This window comes from Crocuta crocuta, unplaced genomic scaffold, assembly GCF_008692635.1.
Source record: "Crocuta crocuta isolate KB4526 unplaced genomic scaffold, BGI_CrCroc_1.0 scaffold130, whole genome shotgun sequence".
NCBI lineage: Eukaryota > Metazoa > Chordata > Mammalia > Carnivora > Hyaenidae > Crocuta > Crocuta crocuta.
The window spans coordinates 9,952,729-9,972,437 of record NW_027527920.1 but is presented as its reverse complement, the minus strand read 5'-3'; the positions used below and the strand labels follow the sequence as shown (position 1 = coordinate 9,972,437).

General features: G+C 48.9%; 1 protein-coding gene across 5 annotated transcripts in view; it reads right to left on the bottom strand.

Moving 5' to 3' along the window:
• Nucleotides 1-1,422: 1,422 nt before the first annotated feature.
• DAPK2 (death associated protein kinase 2) overlaps nt 1,423-19,709 on the bottom strand; it is a 111,086-nt gene continuing 92,799 nt past the window's right edge. For 2 of the 5 annotated variants that reach the window (XM_077747443.1, XM_077747461.1), the window contains 5 exons: nt 18,800-18,952; nt 17,730-17,775; nt 5,054-5,143; nt 4,861-4,944; nt 1,877-2,052 (listed from right to left, as the gene is read on the bottom strand). In XM_077747443.1, the coding sequence (XP_077603569.1) occupies nt 1,972-2,052; nt 4,861-4,944; nt 5,054-5,143; nt 17,730-17,775; nt 18,800-18,952 (454 nt within the window). In that variant the 3' untranslated portion in view covers nt 1,877-1,971. Of the gene's footprint in view, nt 2,081-2,148; nt 2,298-2,351; nt 2,357-4,860; nt 4,945-5,053; nt 5,144-12,640; nt 16,229-17,729; nt 17,776-18,799; nt 18,953-19,709 lie in introns of those variants that run through there. The other 3 variants (XM_077747478.1, XM_077747451.1, XM_077747471.1) reach the window with 3 other exon arrangements.

Below are 19,709 nucleotides of genomic sequence, written 5' to 3'. Positions count from 1 at the left end.
CACCTGGAGGGCACCCGCCATCTGCCAGCAGAGAGGCCACAGGGACTGAACCTCTCTATGGGAGAGGCGTGAGTGCCTGGCTTTTTCTGGCTGCTGGCCCTCAGGGGCATTCTCAAAGTCCCCCCCTCCCTCTACCACACTTTACTTCCCAGGAGCTCCCACTGAGCCCCTGTTAGCCCCAGCCCCAGCCAAGAGCCCCTCACAGGCCCAGGGGCCTTGAACATGGCTCCCAGCCTCAGCCACCCTCCAGAGGCTGTAGTGAGGCACAGAGCTGGTTCTGCCTGGGAACTACGGGTCAGCTGCAGGCCTTCCTCAACACGCTGGCAGGTCCCCTCCCGTTCTCCCTGGAAGCTTTCCTGAAACTGGACTGCCTTCCTGTTCCTGTGAGGCCATTTTGCTCTGGATGCATGTACCGGCTGAAGGCAGTGTGACTGTGGCTCACATAGTGCGAGCCAAGGGGCCAAACCAGCTGCTGACCGAGGGAAAGGACTGCCCTTTGTTCCTTTGCCCCATTCACCTTCCAAAACTTCCCCTTTCTTCCCACCTCTTCTCACATACTTTCTCAGCCTCAGTGCCTCACCCTGATCTCTGGCTTCTAAGGACCTTCTCTTGGGTTTCTGGTCAGCGTCACCATTCATTCATTCAGCCTGGAAAGCAGGGCCCAGATTTCCATGTCATTAATGTTCCCTTACCATGCTCACTCCAGGGTCCACATAACCCACCTCTTTCCCTCTCCTTTCTCCCTGTGGGTTTCTCTGCCCTTCTTCATCCACATCTTTCAAAAGTCCTCTGCCCCTATCTTGGCCATAGTTGGCACGTGTATTTGTTTCCGTGGGGCTGCCCTAACAAAGTAGCACAGAGAGGTGGCTTAAACAACAGGAATTTATTTTCTCACAGATTTTGAGGCCCTTAGTCTGAGAACGAGGTGTTGGCGAGGCTGTTCTTCTGAGGCCTCTCTCCTTACCTTGTAGATGGCTGTCTTCTCCCTGTGTTGTTACATGGTCTTTCTCTGATGTCCTTGTCTCCTCTTCTAAGGACGCCAGCACATTGGATTAGGGTCCACCCCGATGACCTCATTTTAACTGAATTACTTCTTTAAGGCCCTCTCCCCAAATACAGTCATACTCTGTGGTAGTGGGGGTTGGGAGACACAATGGAGCCCATATCAGCAGTGGTGATGGGAGCAGTGCTGGAGGTGGTGCAGGCATTATATGCTATATCTGCACAGATTTGGGGGGAACGGAAACCTTTAAGGAAGGATAGAGAAGGCAGGTGCCCTATAGTTCTGAGGGGATGGTTCAGTGTGACCTTCTGAGGTACTGTCCACTCAGCACCCCAACCTTGGGTGCTCCCCCAGAGTCATGGGCACCTGAGCTAAAGAAAACCAGATGGGGATAGCCCTAAAAGAAGACAAGCACCAGCTAAAACCAGAAGTTTAATAAAAATGAAAAAAAATTACAATACAGTGGGCTGCTTTCAAAGGTCAAATATGTTGGTCCGCAAAACATGCTGACTCCATGTGGGTTCTGGGAGGTCACAGGATTGGTCCCTCACACCCTAAGATTCACTTCACTCACTTGTCTTGTTCCCACTGGGGAGGCGTCTGTCTTTCTGGTGTCACTTTTGACCAGGCTAGTTCTGAACTCCCTCATCCTGTGAGAAAAACCTGCCTGAGTCTGACCTTCCCCCACTATGATGATGTTCATTTACATCATTTTCTCAAGTCTACAGCCCAGCCCAGGTTCTGAAGTCGGCAGACAGTGAACGCCATTTTCTGGAGAGTAAGAGCTTCGGCAGTGCTAGAGCCTCCTTCATAGGAGACAGTCACAGCTCCCAGGGGCTCCTGGCTCCCCCGTAAACTCTTCTGAGCCCTGTAGGCCCATCTGTTTTGCCAAGTTTTCAGGGACACAGAATGTCTGGGTGCTGGTGACAAGCGGGGACCTGGGGTCTGCACAGAGCAAGCCGGGCCAGCTAGGAGGTACTGCTTCTCCTTCGAGGGTGGAGAGCTTTCCTCTTGGCGATGTCCTCCTCTGTGTCGCTCTCACAATTCCTCTGCGAAAAAGAGAAGCCCAGGGCAAGAAGGTCACAAGAGGCCAGGGACAGAGTTGTGCGGGGCAGCCCAAGCCTGTGCATCTGGGCCAGGGCCGGCAAGCCAGGGAGGTGGATGTTGAGGCGAAGACTGTGGCTCTGTCCAGAATCTGGGGGTGGACTGGGTGGGGGAGGGGAGGGACCTGAAAAGGGGCCACACCACTGCCTTGAGGCCTCCTTCCCAGGAGGAAGGAAAGCAGGTAGTGCATCTAGGGGAAACCAGGCACCAAGAGACGCCAAATCATCATCATAATAATGAAAACGGTATCTGGCGTTCTTTGTAGCTGCCACAAAATCAAGCCCACTTGGGTACATGCTCTGTGGGTTGACTGGCCTCCTGAGCTCAGCCTGGAGAGAATGGGAAGCTGGGATGAGCCACAGGGACCGCCCCCCCTCCCAAGCTCTGGCAGCCACTGTTCCACACCCCTCTGCTCCGACTGGCTTAGGCCGCCCCTTTAGCAAGCCTTGCCAGGGACATGGCTTCTGTGCTCCATCTTTATGAAAGAGAAAAAGAGTAAAGTGTACTCCATGGCTAAACCAGAGTCAAGGCAGCCATCCTGGAGGTGACAGTGCCTTTTTCATTCAGGTCACATCAGTCTAATCAAATTACTAAAATGTATTAAAAGAGGCACCAATCAGAAAGACTTAAATGTGTCATAAAAAATCTGTTGTCTGATGTCCAAATTTAAGGCTCCCTAAACAAAAGGACCTATTATTATTGTTATTATTATCATTATTTAAAGGAAATTCCCTTTTGGAAAACTGTATAATAGATGTCCGGCAGGGCACCGGGTGGCTCAGTCAGTTAAGTGTCCGACTTCAGCTCGGGTCATGATCTCATGGCTCGTGAGTTTGAGTGCCACACCAGGCTCTGTGCTGACAGCTCGGACGGAGCCTGGAGCCTGTTTCAGATTCTGTGTCTCCCTCTCTCTCTGCCCCTCCCCCACTGCCACTCTGTGTCTCTCTCAAAAATAAACATTAAAAAAATTTTAAAAACATAGATGTCTGGGACCTAAGCCTTCCTTTTCCACTCGTAAAACGAGCCTTTGAGCTGATGGTGCTGAGTGTTTCAATAAAAAGAGGGCTGTTTTTAAATATTTGCACAAGGACAAAAATTAAGAAAGAAATATACATTCTTTCTAATTATTCTCTAGTCCTCTCTCTCCATGCCCTGCATTATCAGAGCAACTCATGTGCCATGTTCCTTCCCAGAGCCTTCTCTCCTTTCCCTGGCCTGAGCCAGTTGGAAATCCAAGGTCAAAATCAACTTTAGCCAAATCCATCCTGGACCAAGCCTGGCTATAACAATAAAAATAACTCAAGCTCAGCTGAGTTAGCAACTTTTTAGCATGAGTCAGAGCCAAACAATGAAAAAGTAAGCTGGGGAAAAGTCTGCCTGTCATTAGCAGGGATTTTCAGAGGGACAGTCCAGTCCCCTTGAATAGCAGATGAGGAAAGCAGTCAGAGAAGGGGCGTGTCTTGGCCAAAGCCACACAGTTGCTTTGGACCTCTGGAGCCATAAATCCTTAAATCAAGAGCAAGAATCACCAAGAGCTTAGGCTGAAGAAAGAGGACCCCATCCTGGGGGGGCGGGGCGGGGGGGGCGGGACTGTGCCAGGTCCAGGGTTGCAGCCTGAGTGCGGGTGCGGTATGTCCTGAGGCTGTTCAGGGCTGCCTGCCCATCCATCTCAGGCAGCTGCTCTCCTGACCTGTGCCATCCCAGACATTTCTGGGGCCTCACCACATTTGATGAGTATTGGGGAACATCTGTCCAGAGCACCCCTATGATCTGAAATGCTAACACTGCATTCTGAAGCACTGGCACTGCATTATAAAGTCTGCAGGGAGGGGCGCCTGGGTGGCTCAGTCGGATAAGCGTCTGACTTCGACTCAGGTCATGATCTCACAGTTTGTGGGTTCGAGCCCCACGTTGGGCTCTGTGCTGACAACTCGTAGCCTGGAGCCTGCTTCTGACTCTCTCTCCCTCTTTCTCTGCCTTCCCCCACTTGCAGTCTGCCTCTCTACAGGGAGATTTTACACAACAATAATCACTGCTAATCCATATTGAGCACGTATAATGTCATCATTCAATCCTTGTGACTACTCTGTGAGGTAGGAACTGTTGTCAACTCCATTTTACACATGATAGCATTTTGGCACAGAGAGGTTAAGTAATTTCCTCAAGGTCACACAGCTTGTAAGTGGCAGATGTGAATCCTGAAAGTCTGGTTTCAGAAGCCACGCTCTTGCCCAGTATAAGTTCCTTATTTTAAATGTACATAAAACAGTAGCAAGCTAATCAAGTATCATCTACGTTATTATTACTGTTATTGGCGATCTAAAGCAAAACAGAAATGGAAAAATTCAAAACCGAGTATTAAGCTCCCATTCTACAGCAGATCATTGGATTGTCAGGTATAAACTGTGGATTGACTGTGGTGATCTCATTATTCAGAGTCCTCAAGGTCCCCAGCAGGCTACAAGTCCTCAGGGGGAGACTAGGGCAGTGAAATGGCGGCAGCAGTCCTTTTGAAGGTGAACCAGGAAAGGATTCAAGATCCTCCAGAAGCCCCTGCTGCCTGTCAGAGGGCCCCTCGCCCGGCACCACCCCAGCGGTTCCCCTGAACGTGCAGCCTCTGCCGATCGCACCGTGTGGAGGACGGGAGGAGCAGAACTGGTGGGAAACAGTTAGGACCCAGCGGCTGCCTTCCACCCCCGAGCCGCAGGCCACCCCAGAATTCTGCCCAACAAGACAACGCTGCATTTACCTACCATGTCCTCATCCGGCCTCAGGTGCACCTTCTTCATCAGGGAGCGGGTCAGGTGGTTACACAAGGAGACGATGCTGAAGGACAGCTGAGGGAGACAGAAGAGGAACTGCCACGTGAGAATGTGCACAGGGACCCTGGAGGGAGCCAGGAAGCCCCCGGGACCCCCTGCTCCCCACCCCTGAACCCTGACACACCTTCCATCGCCTGCGGACATACTGCTTCTTGAAGTTCTCCAGGTTGACCACAGACTCCCTGCGGACCAGGGCCTGCTGGCTGTCCACCGGCTGAGAGACAAAGCAGAGCGTGGTGGCTGACACAGGGCTTGGGTCGGCAGCCACCCCCTTCTCCCAACCCCCGACCACATGCCATCTATAGCCTGACCGTGGCACCTCCTCACTGGGCAGGGAGTGCACAGGGACATCACACCGAGGACAACGGTTACAGGTGTTTCAGCTGTTCAGGAGATGGCCCTGGTGCCCCTGAGCTATTATTACCGCAGCCGGACACACACTCTGGCTGGGCTGGAGAATCAGCCCCCCAGAGGGGAAGAATGAGAGGCAGGGCCTTCAGTCACAGCTCACATTAGGAAAGGGTCATTGGACAGCCGTCTAGGATGCCCACTGTGCACTGGGCTGGTTCTGGGCTTAGCAAAACAGATGCTTCGTTGGCGAACAGAAGCTTAATACTCCATTCCAAAGTACATTGAAAGGGGGCGCCTGGGGGGCTCATTGAAAGGGGGCGCCTGGGGGGCTCAGTCAGTTGAGCGTTCGACTTCGGCTCAGGTCATGATCTCATGGTTCATGAGTTTGAGCCCCACGTTGGGTTCGTTGCTGTCAGCACAGAGCCCACTTCAGATCCTCTGTCCCCACTTCTCTTTCTATGCTCCTCCCCTGCTTGTGTGCTCTCTCTCTCAAAAATAAATAAAACATTTAAAAACAAACAACAAAAAAAGTAAATTGAAGGAAATAGGGGCTTCAGTGGAGGTTGAGAGGAGATGGGATATATCATTGTCTTTCACAGGCTGGCAGTCAAAGTTCAGTTTAAATCCTGACTTCTCCAAGAAGCCTGGCATGGCTTCTCTGAGCCTCAGTTTTCTTGTCTGTTTTATGGGGATAATATAATTGACATAAAAAACTGGACACATTTTTTTAAAAAAACTGTACACATTTAATGTAAACAACTTGATGACTCTATTCCTTCTTGAATTCCTCGCTTTCTGTAAAACACGGCTTTCCTGCATCAAGAGATGGGTTTCAGAGGTTCTATGAACCTCCTGAAATGGCTGCACATTTTAGTGTGTAAACTCTTACATGAATGTTCAGAGCAGCATTATTCATAACAGCCAAAAAAAATGGAAACAACTGAAATATGCATCACCTGATGAGTGGATAGACAAAATGGAGTATAGCCATAAAATGGAATATAATTCAGAAATATTATTCATAAGAAGGAATGAAGGACAGTTGACCTTGGACAATGCAAGGGGTAGAGCACTGAACTCCCATGCACTCAAAAATTCACAATATAACTTTTAACTCCCCCAAAACTTGATTACTAATAGCTTCCTGTTGGCGGGAAACCTCACCGATACCATAAACAGCAGACTGACAAATATTTTGTATGTTCTATATTTCACATACTGTATTCTTACAATATAGTAAGCTAGAGAAAAGGAAGTATTAAGAAAATTGTAAGGATGATAAAATACATCTTCAGTGCTATACTGTATTTACAAAAAATGTCCCCATGAAAGTGGACCCTCACAGTTCAAACCTGCGTTGCCCCAGTGTCCACTGCCCTGACACACACCACAACGAGGCTACAGTGTGGATGAATCTTGGCGACAGTATACTGAGTGAAAGAAGCAATACAGGAGAGGCCACACATTGTATGCTTCTGTTTACAAAGATGCCCCGAAAAGGCAAATAGATAGAGATAGAAATTAGATTAGTAGTTGCTGGGGCTGGAGAGAGGGGAGGGTGGGAGAGGCTTCTGAGAGGGTATGAGGTTTCTTTTTGGAGTGAGATATTGTCCTGGAGTTAGATATTGATGACAACCTTGTGAAGATACTAAAGACTTGCATACTTTTAAATGATGAATTTTATGGCACGTGAATTATATCTTAATAAAAACTTCAATTTGATGGGTGTGTATAGATATACGTCTCTTCTGAGGACAGCTGATAGATTTCATCTGTTCTCAAAGAATTCTGTGGCCTCAACAAATGAACTGCCCAGGATAATCCATGTGGTCCCATCCAGCTCAATTTTTCTCTCTGCCCTGACCGCCTCTCACAGCAATGCCTCGTTTGGTCCCCCCAGTGAATGCTGAGTGACATAGCTCATGGACTTCCGAGTGCTGATCTTGTCTTGTCTCCCATCCACACGGGGAGCACTCCTCCATTCTTATATATTTTCCATCATGGCGCTCAGCACCTGGGAAGCCAGTGCATGCAAACAACTGGCCCATACCGCTTAGGACTTAAAATCTTCTGGCAGAAGGCACTTTCCATGTTCACCCAACCCCGTGCTCCTGGGAGTCTTGTGTGTGTTTCAAAGCCCAGTTCAAACCAAACCTCCTCCAAGACACCTTCTGAAAAGCAATGACTCTCTCCCCACCATGACTGAAACACATGTGGGCTCCCTCAATATTTCTCACCGACCTCGGTCAGCTCTGCAGTGGGGTCGTCTCACTAATGAAAAACAACTCGAGGGCACAGAAAGAATTTTCTTCATGGTTTTGCCAATGTCCCCTGCCACCTCCTCCCCACCCAGAGCATATACCAGTGGGTCCAGTGGGTGCTTAACAGTTGTATAGTTAAATTGTTCCCCCGAGTTGCTAACAAGACACTGGATGCAATCCTAGGACCTGGGACCTGCTCGCTCTTGCCAGTGAGAGGTCCCAGGCACCCAGATTGGCAGCCATGACACCATGACTCCCCATGGCTCTGCCTGGGAGCCAGCAGACTTCTGTGGGAGTCAGGGAACAGGGAGGAAGATGCACACAACCTTGACATGGAGCGGGGGATGAGAAAGCCAGGGACTGTTCACCCTCCCAAACTAAAACACTCTTTGTGCCAAAGAGTGAAGGGGAATGAGAGGAGGGGACAAGGAAGACAGAGAAAAAGATGAGGGCACTGAGGGGCCACCAGGCCTAGGTCTCCTGGCTCTTTCCTAATTGCCTCTCACTTCCTCTGCTGGGTCTAGCCCTCCGTCTAGGGATGCAAAAGAGGGGCAGCGCCTGACTTTTCCTGGTATCAAAGCCTCAGTAGCTTCCTGGCACTCTTGATGGAACCCAACAAGCTCACCCAGACCCCCAAGGTCTGTCTGTACCATCTGGGTCCTTCTCCAACCGATTTCCTCCCTGTCTCTGTTCTGTTGTGGTGGCTCCCATCACACAGTCTGCTTGCTGGCCCAGGAACCCCAAATCTCAGGGTCTTTGCCCCTGCTCCTTCATATATTCACTTTGCCAGTTTGTTCAGGTCTTTGTTCAAATGTCACCTCCTCAGGGAGGCCTTTCTTGACCTCCCAATATAAAATAGCATCCCGGGGCGCCTGGGTGGCTCAGTCAGTTAAGCGTCTGACTTTGGCTCAGGTCATGATCTCACGGTTCGTGGATTTCAGCCCCGTGTCGGGCTCTCTGCTGACAGCTAGCTCAGAGCCTGGAGCCTGCTTCAAATGCTGTATCTCCCTCTCTCTCTGACCCTCCCCTGCTCATGCTGTCTCTCTTTCTCTCAGAAATAAAAACATTTAAAAAATAAAATAAAATAGCATCCCAGCTGTCCCCACACAACTCCCTGTGCCTGCACCCTATGTCTTCATAGCACTTTTCACTACCTGACATTTGACGCTGTATTTATTTGTTCTGTGGTTTTTAAAAAATTTTTATTGCTTATTAATTTTTGAGAGAGAGACAGAATATGAGCAGGGGAGGGACAGAGAGAGAGGGAGACACAGGATCTGAAGCAGGTTCCAGACCCTGAACCGTCAGCACAGAGCACGATGCGGGGCTCGAACTCACGAACCATGAGATCATGACCTGAGCCAAAGTCAGACGCTTAACTGACTGAGCCACCCAGGCGCCCCCTGTTCTGTGTTAATATCCCTCTCATGCACCTCCCAGCAACTAGTATCTCTTTTCCAGCGTGATTTCCTGCCTCCCCAACTTACAGAAAATTTCTACCTCTAAATTCAACATTGTCTGTGATTCACTTCTGAGCCTAACCCTTGCAGGGGACACTTGCACTTTGCTTGGAGTTTGATGAGGTGGTATTGGTAGACTCTCGCAGAGCAGGGACCTCTTTTTCTCTTTTTATCCACTTACTGATTGGCACTCTTGCCAGAAGAGAGATGCCTGCACCCCATGGGCGGAAGTCAACATGCAGTTAGAGGAATCCCATTAATAAGAGTCCTACCTTCCAACTTGTCCAGCAGTGGCACTGGACTTGGTTGGCAACCAAGGAGCAAAGAGGCCCAACTGAAATATGAGGGGGGATCATTCCCAGAGGCCATTAAGGGGAAATGATGCAATTACTTCAAGAGCTCTATGTGCTACAGAAAACAGCATGAACTCTGAGAGGGGGGCCACCCAGGCTATAAATTCATCAGGCTGGCCTTTCCTAATCAATGAGCCTCTTTGGTTGCTAAGAGGCTCAACCAAATGCTAACACTATCTAATCCTTGACAGTCAGAGACATATAAATTCTGCAGTGAATTCTGTTCCCAGAAGGAATGTGGCAGCAACACCATTGATTAAATTAGGGGCGTCAGGGGGGTGGGGCTGGGTTCTGCCTTCTCCTGGCCCTCCCCTCTCTGCAAACAGACAGTACCCACCTTCCAGCCCGTGGTGCTTTGGCCAGAGAGTATGGGCAATTCTGACCAGGCTCCTAGGAGCATGTTTAGTGTCTCAGAAAAATGTTGGGAAGGGAGACAAGAAGACAGAACACCGTGACTGAGTCAGGTTTTGTTTATGGAGATGCAAACGGCTTTGAAAAAGTCCAGAGGGGTGTGCTAGGTCAACACCGACGTCCATAGAGCAGGGAAATGAAACACCAGCCATCCCCCTGGGCATGAAAAAGAAGCCTGGCTTTACAGAAGAGGCACTCCAGCTTTCTCTCAATACCAGGCCTCCTCTAGAAACTGCAAACAGATTGCAACTTCTCAAGCCTCCATCTGTGCCATTTCTCCAGCCCCATCCTCCGCTGGAAGCCTGGAGCACCTGAGCACCCACATCCCTCCCTGCCTAGGTCTGTCACTCTGCCTCACCCCCCCCGCCCAACTCCCTTAATGGAGTCTCTCCATAGTTTGCATCTCCAACTCCCCCTTTTGCTAGCTAGAGCCTGGGCCCTGCTGGCCTCACCTCCCAGTTTTCCCAGGAAAAGAGTACGTGAGGCTGTCAAGCTCCTTATAAATGGACGGGGAGAGCTGTAGAAAGGCTGTGTCCCTGTCAGTTGTCTTGTACATAGAAGAAGCCAATGTAAACAAGTGGAAATATCCCTTTCCTTGCCCGGCCTGGTCTTTCAATCCTCTTTCCAGGACCTTCGGTTTTCTTGTCTTTTCTTTTTTTTAACATTAATTTTTGAGAGACAGCATAAGCGGGAGAGGAGCAGAGAGAAAGGGAGACACAGAATCTGAAACAGGCTCCAGGCTCCAAGCTGTCAGCACAGAGCCCGATGCAGGGCTTGAACCCACAAACTTTGAGATTAAGTTGGCGCTTAACCAACTGAACCAGCCAGATGCACCAGGCTGTGAACCAAACCAGGCTTTGGTTTTCTGAGACATTTTTTTGTCCCCAGGAAAAGCTTCAAAAGCTCTCCCTCCTGGACTGTTATAGGAGACAGGAGACCTGAGAGATGTAACCACCAAATGCCATGTGTGGACTATGTTTAGATCATGATTTGAGCAAATAACTACAACAGGACATCTTTGAGAAAAGTGGGTACATGGAGTATGGAATGTGTATCCAAATGACATTAAGGAATTATTCATGCTTTTTGTCAGGCATGATAATGGCACAGAAGTAATATTAAAAAGAAAGTGCTTAGAAATTCATGTTAAAGAATTTATGAGTTAAGTAAGTCCAAAGTTTGCTTTAAAATACTCCAGAAAAAGCAGTGGTGCAGATGAATGGGAGCGGACTGGCTATGCCTTACTCACTGTTGAAGCTGGGTAACAGGGACATGGAATTCCCTATACCATTCTGGATAACTCGTGAAAATCTCCCATAACAAAAAAATTTCAAAACAAAAACTTCCTCTCTGTTAAATCTCTGTAAATCTCCTCTCCACTTAACAGTTCCAGGCTCCTGACCCCAATCTGCTCATGCTCATCCCCACCCCACCTCCCAATTCTACATGGCACCTTCTCCATAGGCTATGGCTTGGGAGGGAGGTGTTGGAGGGGAGGTCTTCCCTGAGAACGTTTCTACCCCGTGATACCCCTCTTACTCTTTCTCAGTCAGAATTCATCTCTCTCCCATTTTCTGGAATACTAGGTACCTCTATTTTATCACTCATCATGGCCTTTCCCATCTCTCAGTTGGGATCCCCAACTGTTCCAGACACTGAGTCTTTTATAGGGTCTGTCTTATTCTTATCTGTCACCTCTCTTCAGAGCCAGAGCACAATCAGTGTTTGTTCAAATGAACTGGCTCCTTCTGGTCCTCAAATATGCCCACTGCTGGGTCTTCCTCTACAGAGCAAAGAATCTTCTCCACAGGCCAAGAGTTTCACAGACAAAGGAGAAAAGGCCATTCAGTCCCACAGACATTTACAGAGGTTGACAGTGGGGGTGGTAGCTGGGCGCACAGCCACCTCTCACATGGGCCGACTATGCTGCATGACGGAGTGAGGTGGGAAGCCACCATCTTTATAATCACCTGTAGAAGAGGGTGGGTGATGTGAGGAGAGGGCTCATGGGGGAGAATGGCTTCTCTTGTCATTACTGCTCTGCCCCATTCCTCCTCTGCCAGCCTCCTACAGCTGCAGAATCACCTGTTACCACACCGTCTCCACCTTTCCTAAAACAAAGCTGAGGTACCACGTGCCATGTGCATCCGGCTCAGAGAAAATACAGGCTGTTGCCTTCTGCAGGTGCCAACTCTCCAGCTTCCTTGGGAATCCATGATCAGGAAGATGTCACACACTCAGCCTGCCCTCCCCAACAGCCCAGGGTGGCATTTGCACAGAGCACAGAGGACAACCTCTCACTGCCNCCCCCCCCGCCAGCCCCTCCTCCTTCTAGGAACCAGTGAAACATTCCCCTCCTGACACTCCCTCAGGACACTGTCAGCCCCATCGTACCCTTGACTCCACTGTTAAAATGTCAGCTGTGAACATGTGGTTGGGAGTCAGGTGGATTTTCTAACATTCCACAGGCCTCCTTGGGCTCTCCACTCAGCATCAGGTTCTAATGCCAAAGGGTGATGGGAGCTGGACTGGCCAGAGGACAGAGGAAAGTCATGGTCTCCTCTACCTTCCCTGAAAGACTTGCGAGAGTTTTGTAGTTTATTTCTATTTGTCTTTGGAAACTCTTAGTATGGAAAAGGGTCTGCTTATAAAACATCTAAATAATAAATAGTTAGTAACGACTAGATATGATCACAGAGAAGATGAGGAAAATAGCTTATGGTTCTGACCCAGCTCTGGGGGTGACCAGCTGGGCGACTTCTGACAGGTCCTGTCCTGGCAAATGCTGTAAAATGAAGGTGTCTGATGGCTCACCCCTCAGTATGAACAATGAGTGGCTCATGCCACGATTCTCAACTAACTGCTCTTCCCTCTGTTTCCAGTTTCCCTAAATCAAGTCATCCTCAACATCTTGTTCCTTTAGTGCATTTTATTTGGACCTTTACAAGAAAGTTTAACCTGAGTTATTCACCTGGGGGCTTCCTTCCCTGAGGAAATCTGGCTATATGAGGTCAAGATCTACTGACATAGCCAAAGGGATCTTTAATATTTGCAGTGTCGTAATGCCAAATGAGTACCTCACATCTCATGATGGGGCAAGTAAGTTCTTGGAAGAGCCTGTAGACAGGTCACTTGTACCCAGTCTCCCAGGTAGGGCACAGGAAACAGGCCTTTGCTATCTTCCACTGATCCCAAGGTATACAGTTTTGAATCTCTGAAATTAGGACTTCTTTCCCATCAACGGCATCATGTCATTACTGTCAGTCTGAAGCGAAGACAGGTGTTCCAGGAGATGACCATACCGCTTCTGCCAGACACTGGGGGCCACTCAGCCTCTGACTATATGTGAGATTCCCTAACTGAAGTTCCTTTGGATCACACTGATGGTGCAGATTCCGAAAGCAAACCTGCATGAATTCCACCCACCTGGGGCTCCTCTTGTCAATGGGGATTCTCCATCCTTCCATCTAGCATGAAGGGTGAAACATTCAGGTTTCCTTGCCTTTCCTTTTTGCATGGTTGCTTTATTTCTCATTTGTCCTCTCAGTGAGGGCATCCCAGCTTTGAGGAGAGGGGAGGGGGTCTCCTATTGCACTTGGATTTGTTCTTTCTTATTTTTGGTATATAACGTAACCGTGCATCTTACATTTGATGGAAATACGTTTCTTATGTTTGATGAAAAAAGTTTCTGTTACAAATATATGTGATATTTGAGATGATCTAGCATGGTAATGGAAAAGAGGTGGGGTTCTGAAGAAATGGCTGCATGAAGTCAAAATCTCATGTCTCCTCCTAAACCACTTACCACCTGGACATCTGCTCTCTAGACATCCCCTCCTCCACCCAGCACATCAGGCTGTTGACTAGCCTGACACCCATCATGGTTCCTTATGACTCTTGGGATAAAGGCAGAGCTCTTTGATCTGGCAAAGTATCACTGGTCGTGCATCCTCTCCAGCCACATCTCCACATAAACACACAATATCCTCTCCCCTCCATGCAATTTCAGCTTCCCATGTCCCCTCTATCACAGAGCCCTGGCATGACAGCGCTGTCAGAAAGACTTCTTTCTCTTTGGTTTGCTTGGCCAACCTCACCTCCAGCATCACCACCTCAGGGAGGCCTTCCCTGACTAGATCAAATCGCCACAGCAGGCTTGTGCAGTGCTACATCCTTCTCTTTCATAGAGTGTGTCACACCTGCAGTCCTACATCTGTAGAATGTTCTTGTTTAATGTTGGATTCCTTTACCTGACTGTCAACTCCATGAAGGCAGAAAGGAGCCTGTTTTCATTTAATATTGTATCCCCTGTGCCAGGCTGAGTGCCTGGCAGTTGGCAGGCACTCAATAATCATTTGTCAATAGATGGATGGATGAATCTGGGTGTCCTTGCCCTATAATCAGAAAGTAAACTCCCGGAGCCTGGGGCAGTTAGGGGAAGCAGAATGAGCAACAGACATATTGTCAGAAGGCCTCCACTTTAGCCACTATTTGGACAAATCACATCCTCTCTGTTTCCTCATCTCCAAATTGGGAATAACACTTACCCTGTCTATGTGGCAATGGTGTTCTGTGAGTCTGTGTAGTCACTTTGAAATGATACAATCTGGTCCCTCACCGCCAAGCTTCTAGCACAGGGCTGGGCCCACACTCCACACTCTGTCCATATGAGCTGGCTGATGGCCCCTCCTTTAGGAAAAAGGAGATGCCATCATACAGTCCTCAGGAAGGTGTTCTCAAAGCTTGGGGTCAGGAAGGGACCACCGAGGCTGTCCTTCCCAGTCTTAAATTCTCATGGAATTTCTCAGCCCTTTCAGGGCCCAATGCCCTAGTACATAAGAAAAGGGATCTTCTCGTTAAGTTCTTTTTTGTCTTCGTTTCTAATACAAGGTTGGGGCCCTCAGCCAGAAGGGAGAAAAGTGGAGAAGGGTGAGATGCTGCCCCTTCAATCCTGCTGAAGATCAGCCAGGGACAGGGCTGGATAGGAACAGGGAACTGCACCTTCTAGGACCTTTCTTGGGAAAATCATCTAAAGGTATGAGACATTCCACCTATACCTGCCAGAAACATTAAATACAGGAAGCTACTAACGTTTCCTCTGGAGCTGAACTGTAATGTGAAGGTGGATATTTATAGCACAGTCTCATTATTTCTTCCCATATACCTATTCTGAGGGCCAGGCATCCTAGGTTTCTGTTTCATCTGTATCAACTAGCTATGAAAAGACCTCGAGTAAGTCATTTTTCCTCTCTGAGTCAATCTCCTCATCAGTTACATGGAAATAATAGTAACAACAAGAATAATACCATCCACCTTCCTGCTCAAGGAGTTCTTTTAAAGATCAAAGAAGTGCTTGGTAAGTGAAAAGTCAGTGCAAATGAAAGGTAATATTTTTCTGTGCATTTTAAATTCCTCCTTCTGTAGCAGGAAAGCACCAAACTGGCTTATTGTTATCCCTACTTAGCTCAAAGATTACCCAAGATCTGCAATTTTTAAGACATATAGGTGGGAGGTGAGATGTGAACAAATCCATTATCACAGATCAATTACAAGCATCTCCCCAGGGCCAGCCGTCCTCCCTCTGGGAAAGGGTATGCTGAGAGGTATTCATTCTCAATTGTCTTAATAGTTTAGGTTCTCTGCCAGCCACCCTCCCAGAAAACCAGGTTGGTGAGAGGAGGTGCAGAATGAGTAACTAGCTAGCGCCTTCCTGATTCTGGATTCTGTGAAGGGGGTGGAGGGCTATGCTACAGACACACACCCTAAGGATAATTCTAGCTGATGCCCTGGCAGGGCACTTGGGAACACGCTTCTGCAAATCATCCAGGATGCATTACTGACTAGATTCTGGTGCTCAGAATTTCAAGCCAGCCAAGACTTCCTTGCTGTAGGATCTGTCGAGCTGCTCCACTAGGGACTCCCTGGTGTTCCTGTGGAACACGGAGCCCAGGCCATCTGTGTTCTTCCTCTCCAGCTGGGAACTGCCCACCAGTTCCTGCATCCACTGTAGGTCTGCTGAGAGCTCCTGCCTTAAAGCTTCAAACTGTGCCTGCAGATGGTCCAATTTCCTGGCCATGCTTCCGAGGCTGGACACTGTGGCCTGGATGTCTTCTCGTAGGAGCTTCTTCAAGGACTCCACTTTGCGGAACTCGTACTTGAGCTGGGAGAGGTCGTGCCGGGCACTCTCACTCTCCTCCCGGTACCAAGCTTCCTTCTCATTGTATATGGAGACCAGGGCCTCCACGTCATCCTGGATGGTGTCGTGGGTTCCTGCCAGGGCACGGCATCCCTGGTCTACCTGAGCCACGTCCTCTACTACACGGGCAAAACGCTCAAAGTTGATGTAGGTGTTATTGGGGGGCATGCTTGAGTGGCATTTGAGGGTGTATTCTCTTAGGCGCTTGGTCTTCAGCTGGGCGGGCTCTGACTTCTGCTGTTCCGGGGCTCTGACTTCTCCTTTGGACTGGTAGGTGTTTAGATAGAACAGCCAGAATTAAGTTGATGCCAAAACCAAAGGGCAGTTCAAGGTGCAGGAAGAAGGCACACAAACAGCCTCTTAGGCATTCACTGCATGCATCAGGCCTTGGGGAGGATCATGGTGGGATGAGCATCCCAACAAATGATAAAAAAGATTTAAGAGTACAGGGGTGCTGTCTCCATGCTCACTTCAGAGCAAGGTGGTCCACGGCCATTAGAGAAGTTCTCCACACGTATAGCATTTAGAGGTGCTCACACAGACAAGCAAGCATCCACTCAAGAGCAGGAGCAGACAAGGCCATGGCTGACAGAGGGAGGCTGAGAGACCTCTCTCCTTCAGGACCAGTTGGCATCCTGGGCCTCGGCAATATTCAGCATGCTAAGCCCGAGAGGCTGCCTAGCTCTGTGCTCTGGGCCCACTCCAAACTTAGAGAGCCGTTGACCATCCACATCCTTTAATAAGCAGATGAACCTGACCTTCTCCCAAGCACTCCAGCCCTCCCTGCTCTCCATCCTCCATAGCCCTACCCATGCTGATCTGCATGCTCAGATCATCCTGGCTAGGCCTCTCATTTAACAATCCAGATGATTTCAGCCAGGTGAATGGGAAATCTGGTGATGCTCTAGGAGTGCACATCTCATCAATCAATCAGCAGAAGTAGGGCCAGAATCCTGGGTTCCTGATTTCCATCCCACCAAAGTGCTTTTTTTAAAAATTTTTTTTAATTTAAGGAATCTCTACACCCACACTGGGGCTTGACCTCCCCAACCCAAGATCAGGAGTTGCATGCTCTACAAACTGAGGCAGTCAGATGCTCCTAGCCGAAGTGCCTTTAACTAGCACTTTACTGTACTGTGAGCAAGACCCTCCACAAACCAGCAGCTGGAAGCCCAATTACAAAGCGGGCCAGGCAGGGAGTCCCTGTGTGCCCCCACCTCCCCAGAGGGAACAGCATTGTCCTGAGGGTACCCATCTCTCCTCTGCACCAGGCTTCCATCTCCGAGCCCCATTCCCCGAGGTCTCAAGGTGCCTAAAGAAGCTGGCTGACTGGTTGGAGTGTCATTCTTTACTCAGAGCCCCGAAAGTCAGAAAGAAGGAGCCTTGGTTACAAAACTGACATTTGTAATTGTCACCAATGTCTCTCTACAACTTGGGAGTCCTGAATTCTGTTTTGAGAATGGCAGTAACATGCCCTCTAACAAAGAACACTTTATATGATGGCCCTGGCAAAAAAGGGTTTCAACTGAGGTTTGTGAGGGCTTCATTTCATAGGTCACCTGAACTCATGAAATATAAATGTAACCTTATAAACCTCTTTGAACAAACCCAGATCAGTTGGCACCCCAAATGGCTTTCATCTGTGCCCGAGGGTGGATGTTTCTAGCAAAGGCCTTTCCATGGGCTGCCTGCATCTGGTTGCCCCACCCGGCCCTGGCGACAGATCAGGGACCCGCCTGGTCACTGGAACACAACACCATGCTCTTACCGTGATCCAGGGGTGTCTGAGAGCCTCTTGGATTGTAAGTCGTTTCCTGCAAATGAGGATCAGAAAGCAATGACGATCCATGAAGACAGAAGCTGAGAGCAACAGTATTCTTACTCTTGTCAGACCTGCATTTTGGCATTCTTTGACCACTGCTATCAACCAGAATAATGGAGGGATGCAGAAACGCCTGGGGAATGGGCTGAATTCCCTGCATTCCAGAGAAAGTGGTCCAGGCGGATCCCTCAGAAGAATGACATTATGACACAAACCCTCATCTCTGGTCCCAAACTTGAAGGGCCTAACGCCACACTGTGGGAAAGTCATAACTGTTCTTGTGAGCTTTCCACAGCTTAACCTTTGGTTTAGGTTTTTCTATTTGCCTCCCAGATCCCTCCGCAGCCCTTCCCTGCTCAGGTAGTATGATCTGACCTAGCACTACCTTTAGATGGAGAAACCAGGCTGCTGTACTTTAGAAGACCCCACTCTGGCTCTCTCTGAAGCCTGTGGGACCAAAATCTGTGGATCCTCACTCCTTAGATGCTCTGGGCACAGGGCATCTTACAATTTCCTGGCTTATCTCCTACTTTGACTCTTCAGCCGTGGGGCTCACCCTGGGCCCTAAGGAAAGGGAGTAAGATCAGCATGTCTCTTATTCTCCCACTTACTGACTCCTCTGAGTCTGCCTCCCCCCAACTCCTGCCTGAACTGGCTTGGAAACTCTGCCACTTTGCTTTTCAAAGACTGTAAAAGATAAAGTGCCCTAAAGAAACCTAGGCTAACTGGCTAACTTCCAAACACACACACACACACACACACACACACACACACACACACACACACATATTTGTAGAGCTATTTGTATTTGGGCAGAAAAGAAAGCAGAAACACTTCAGCAAGCAAGATGAATGCCAAGTCTCAGCTAATCCACACTTCTCAGCACCTGCCCAGATTAGACCACAATGGTCTGGATGGTAGCCTGTGGCAAAGAAGGGATGGACTAGCACATCTTTGGGAGAGGGGCAGGAGAAGGTCAGTACTTGAGAAGCCTGTGCCTTTCTCTGTCACCTTACCGGGTCTCTTTAACCAGAAGCTTCCGGATGAAGTCCTTGGCTAGCTCGCTGGTCTGGCTGAAGAATTCTTCATCAAAGTCGTAACTCACCGCTGTGATATTTGCTAGCGTTTCCTGCTTTGTGTCTCCCAGGAAAGGGGATGCTCCACTTAGGCTGAGCACATAGAGAGGGACAGAGAGAAACTATCTTCAAGGAACTTGAAAGAGGAGAGGAGGAAACACAGAGACATCGGTCTTCATAATCCCAAACAGAACAAAGCAGAATATAATGGAAGACAAGACATAGGACTAGGGGAACACAGGACAGAGGGGAGATCCAGTGCAGGCTTCATGAGAGAGCTGACATTTGTGTCAGTTGCATCTTGAAGAATGAAGAGGTTGTTAGTAGTGGAGGAGACGGACGGTGTTCTAGGCTAAGGGAGCAGCTTGAGCAGAGTCTGAGAGATGTGGATATAGATGGAGCAGTAGGGCCTGGAAGAGTATGTGAGGTTCCCTTGCAGGGTTTGTCAAGAGGTGTCATTCAGGAGTGCCTGAGTGGCTCAGTGGGTTGAGCGTCCAACTCTTGATTTCAGCTCAGGTCATGATCTCACGCTTCATGAGACTGAGCCCTGCATCAGGCTCTGTGCTAACAATGTGGAGTTTGCTTGGGATTCTCTCTCTCATATCTCTCTCTCACTCTCTCTCCTTCAAAACAAATATTTTCAAAAAGAAGGTCTCATTCAAATAGTGACTTCCAGATCTACTGTTTCCTGACTCATATCCTAGCTTTTGGGATACTTCTCCCTAGATGTGCCATTGTCACTGTGCCCTAACCTCCCTCCACGAGCTCCTTGCCTTGATGAATGATGTCACTTCACAAATGCACCCAAGGTAGAGCCCAGGGGTCACCTCTGACTCTTACATCCATTCCT